The 5,056-nt window shown below is 43.0% G+C and overlaps 1 protein-coding gene across 1 annotated transcript; it reads left to right on the forward strand.

The window, feature by feature from the left end:
• Positions 1-649: 649 nt before the first annotated feature.
• si:dkey-1k23.3 (heat shock protein beta-1) lies at positions 650-4,741 on the forward strand. The gene is made up of 4 exons (XM_034692576.1): positions 650-988; positions 1,377-1,440; positions 1,681-1,801; positions 4,084-4,741. Exons 1-4 carry the CDS (start codon positions 667-669, stop codon positions 4,597-4,599), a joined length of 1,023 nt encoding a protein of 340 aa, XP_034548467.1. The 5' UTR covers positions 650-666; the 3' UTR covers positions 4,600-4,741.
• Positions 4,742-5,056: the final 315 nt, after the last annotated feature.

Below are 5,056 nucleotides of genomic sequence, written 5' to 3' on the forward strand. Positions count from 1 at the left end.
TAGCATTTTGTGTCCCTCTCAGCGCCGAATAGAGGTATTTCATGCTCCAGACAAACTGCTGCCACAGTGTGTGTCCTTTGAGGGGTGAAACACAGGAGGGAGGGAGCAGGGGGAACTATTACTGACTCATGACAAGACTGAGGAGTCCAGTAACTGCTGACAGAATAGAGTTCACCGGGATGTGAGAGGAGCGGCCATCAGGCAACAGATGCAACAGTTCAAACACAACCTCGCTCCAGCTCGCTATTTGCCATTGTGTGTTCAAAAGTTATAAATATAACTAATTAGTCTGATAACTATGCCAAGCCAGCTAGAGGTAATGGCCTCCAATCCACACCCATCACCCCATGCCCACACACCCTTGTCATGGGATCGGCATGAGCGCTTATTAAGTGCTAAAACGGACAGGAGCAGTGTATAAAACCCCTCACAGTGTTGTCCACATCATCAGCCTTAGCTTTGGCAAACATTCACTCACTCATGAAGGGATTTTAGTTGCTGAAATTTCAGTGAGTCAACCTCAAAAGTTCAGTAGCTACTTGCAGTCGGTCGTCACAAAAAAGGGCAGCCATTTCTTTAATGTTGGATTTTTTTTTTTCTGGTGCATTTTAGGTCAAAATCATGAGCGCACAGGAAAAAACAGAGCTGTCATGTGGGCAGTACAGCATGGGCGTCCCCTGGTACCCCCCGAGAAAATGGTGGCAGTCTAGCCGTCTTTTCAGTCAGGATGTTGGCCTGCCGCCTTTCCTGGAGCCTCGGGACCCTCGGTGGCTGGATGTGGAGCGGGTCCAGAGGAGTTTGGCAGCCTGTTCCTGGCCAGGGTACATACCCGCTCCGCTGTTTGTGCCCTACATCGCTGCTCCGATGCATCATCCCGAGCAGATGACGAGCAAGGAGCAGTACAAGTGGTGGGTCAACCTGGACATGGCTCACTTCTCCCCGTCTGAGATTTCACTCCGCGTCAGTGATGGATTCCTGGAGGTCGGAGGTACAGAACATTAATCTGCTCATGGTTCTGTTAATTAAACAGCTCAGAAAGTTCACTTTATTAACGCTACTAATTACTTTTACACACATGATAGTTTCTACTCTTCTTAAAGTATGAATAATCAAGTCTATCTAACATAATTATCTCAAAAAGTAACAGTTATCTAAATAGACTGCTACCACAGTTCACAGCATAAATCCCTTAAAACTAAACAAGAATGGAGAGGAAGCTGAATGTAACAAAATTAGAACGCTGCTTAAATAATGTGCCCTGGGAAATCACTGCTCTGTGGCAGAAATTAATTTCTGCGTTGAGTGGTTTTCTCTCTGTTGCCTGATTCCTCTGCGTGTCCTCACATTCCTCCCCATAAACGGTAATCCATCCCCAGGGAAACACGAGGAGAGGCCAGACGAGCATGGATTTATCACCAGATGTTTCACAAGGAAATACAGGTATGCAAAGTAAACACTGATCTAAATACAGACGATGACATACTCACACTTTAAGCCCGTGTAAACACCAGTCAGCAGCAAAGAATGCAGCACCAAAGGTCTTTTTTTTTTTAACAGTTTCCGATCTGTAATACGCTCACTGAACTGAAAAATTAGATATCATGTTCATCAGTGTCAGTACTTGAAAACACTGGCTCTTTGCATGTTGAGACATTTTGAACACAGTTCTGTCCTTTTCAGGCTCCCAGCTGAGATTGATGTGACAAAAATCGCATCCACACTTTCTGTTGATGGTATCCTGACTGTGGAAGCTCCAGTTCCTGACACCTCTGTTCCTGCAGTCATCATCATTCCCATAAAGGTGAGCTCAACTGAAAAATACATAATAATAATAATAATAATAATAATAATAATAATAATAATAATAATAATAATAATAAAACATTATTTATAGGCGCCATTCTGGACACTCACCTAACAACATAGCAATAATAAAAGCAACACTCAACAGTAAATAAATACAAACATTAGAATAAAGATACAATACTAGTAAATGAAAGGGGGAGGGGAAGTCATTCCAGTCCCAAACAGACAGATTAGAGTTAGTAGGCTTGATGGAAAAGGTGAGTTTTTAAGGTGGTGGGAGAGGTGGAACGTCCAGGGGGAGAGAGTTCCAGAGGCGGGGGTCCGAGCGGCTGAAGGCTCTCGACCCTATGGTGGTCAAGCGAGCAGGTGGGAGGGTGAGTTGCATTGAAGAGAAGGACCTGAGAGTACGGGTGGGTATTTTTGTTTGGAGGAGGTCAATGAGGTACTGAGGGGCTAGGTTGTTGAGGAACAGAACATTTTGCATATTGTATGGAATGGTTTGACATTTGCTCAACTGCTTCCCTGCAGAGAGTTGCTTTAGAAAGATCGATGTCTAAAATAAGTGTCCAGTAAATGTGAATCTACAACACATAGCAAGTTAGCATAGCGTAGCCTCAAGACTGGAGACAGGGGGGCACAGCTAGCTTGAATCTGACTGGGGGTGTAAAGCTCCCTTCCCTAGGACCTCTAAATCTTATAATTATGTATACAAAATGTTGTATCATTACATCTTAAACCCATAGCATTTAGGAAGTGGACATTTACATTGCCGCATGGACATCGCCCATTGGTTTGCTGAGTATTTATGGTTAGCCTCAAGTTTGCTAATTTGACTGGTACTGTTTGTATACGGCTTGCAGCCAGTTAGCAGAGTTTAGCACAATGACTGGCAACAAATGGAAAAGGCTGTCCTGAATCTGTAGGCTGTTTAAAAACATGATCATGGGCTAATAAGTGCCATCACCCATTAGTTTCCAAAGAGGCGTTTTAAATGCTGACCCAACCAAACTTTTTGTTGACCTATCAAGAGGCAAAGAGGCAGAGTTGAGCCAGGCATTTAGCCACCTGGCTAACAGCTACAATGTGCCTGCCTTTCAGATAAGTCTGCCACACCACCTAATTAAGCCTGATTATGCAAAATCAATGGCTTTGAATAAATGAGTTATACAAAAATCCACCCTCTGTACAGTTTGAACCAAGAGTGAAACAAGCTATTCAGACCAATACCAATTTTTGGTGCAGGCTGTTGAAATGTTTATTTCTGCTGTAAAGATAGGCTTTTTAACATGAGTGTTGTAGAGGGCTTCTAGGCTTTGGAGCTAGCCTCAAGTGGACACTTAAGGAACTGCAGCTTTAAGCAATTCTGCAATGGCTTGATATTTCAAAAAGCAGAGTTTTGCACTTCAATTTACCCTTTAAAATCCCTGAATCTGAAATATTAAACATTGTTTTCATAGAAGGTATGAAAGAAGCTGACGTTACTGCAAAGATATCATCCATTGATTTGTCTTTCTCTGTTTGGAGTGCTCCATTTTTAACATTGCAGATTTTATTTTCTAGGACAGTCAGAGTAGGCTCTATCCAGGCTCGGGAGCAGCTTGCCAATCACTGGTAGACACAACCTACAACATAATCTAATTTCTAGCAAATTTTCCATTAAATATTGGTGAAATATTTACACAGGAACAGGGTTATTTTCTCATGCATTTCAATAAATAGGACTTTTTTTGCACCCAGAGATGTTGCCCCCTACTGGCCAATGAAAGAATGCAGGTTGAAAGCATTTCTGTACTGTCTGAATGGTGTGTCCACCTCTTATTTAAAATGTTAACTAACACCCCACACACAATTTTGGTCCAGACCAAATGACCGTTAATCATTGTGATCTTTTCAAGCATTCAGTCAGGGCCAGGCGTGCTGCTTTCACATGTTTGCAGTCTTTATGCTAAGCTAAGATGACTAGCTTCTGTCTCTAGCTTTATGCAACACTTGTCAGACAGACATGAGCATGGTATTGATTGTTTCATCCACCATAATAAATAAAGACATTTTCCAGAATGCCAAGTCATTCCTTTCAACTGATTTTCTAAACGATCTGTGAACAATATCTCCTGATTGCCTCCATTTCAACATCCCTCTTGAGTTTCCTTTAATGAAAGGACTGGCATACAAATTCCGTAATGAGGTGGGGCATGACGGGCAAGCTGACTAACCTTTAATTATAACCATTCATTTAATTCACTGCTGACATTTCCACACATTAATGCACAAACTCAGGTGGAGATGGAGGCAGCTGGAGACAAAAAGAGAGCAGAAGAAGCCCCTGATACAGACCCAGATAGCTGCAGTGCACCAGACGGTCCAGACAGTACGTGCGCAGAGGCTGATGGGGATGAGTCTCCACTAGAGGTCTGTGGTGATCAGGCCCAACCTGGCAGCTCTGCAGCTGGACTTCAGCAGCATGAAGAGAGGAGGGAACAAGAGGAGGAGACCTGTGAAAAGCCAGCTGGAGCACTCCTCCTTTCAGAGCCTGCACACGACGAAGGCACAGAGGGTTTTCAAGATTCCTTAAAGCACGGTGAAGCCCTGGAAAGCCAAGAAGACCAAGACATATCCAAACAACCAGAAAACAAAGAAACAGGCATGGATGGAGAGAACCAGGAAATGGAAGGCTCAGACATGGCTGAAGAGATCACCCAGCTTGAGGAGTCAGGGCTGAACAAGGGTCTGCCTGGTGAGGTTCTGAGCCAGGAGCTGGAGGCCCCTGATATGAAACAAGAACACACTAAGTAGAAACCAGAAAATCTGCAGATCACATGATGATAAAATTAAACAGCCTGCTTAGTTTACCCGGCACTAGTTTTAAAATGCATTAAAGAGAATAGATCTATCAGTTGTGTAATCATGTCGCCATTGGAGCTCCAATAAAGCAAAAAGCATGCAAAAACGTTCCGTGTTGTGTCAGCGTGACTTCATACTTTTACCTAGCTTAAATGTTCCAATGAAGCGTGGTCAACCTATGTGTGACTCTGCACTGTTCATGAATAAGTGATTACATTCATGAGCATCATATTCATAATTACCTCTGAAAGTACGTGAGTGCAAAATTTAAAAAGAGATTAATTATCCTGCTGTTTCAGCTAAGAGGTTTTGACATTAATCAGATACTATACGTTTGCACAGCTGTGCATTAGTCACTTCTACATGAGTAACTTGCCCTGGGAGAAACTGGCCTGCTTCCAATTATGCT

This window comes from Notolabrus celidotus, chromosome 9 (assembly GCF_009762535.1).
Source record: "Notolabrus celidotus isolate fNotCel1 chromosome 9, fNotCel1.pri, whole genome shotgun sequence".
NCBI classification, from domain to species: Eukaryota; Metazoa; Chordata; class Actinopteri; order Labriformes; family Labridae; genus Notolabrus; species Notolabrus celidotus.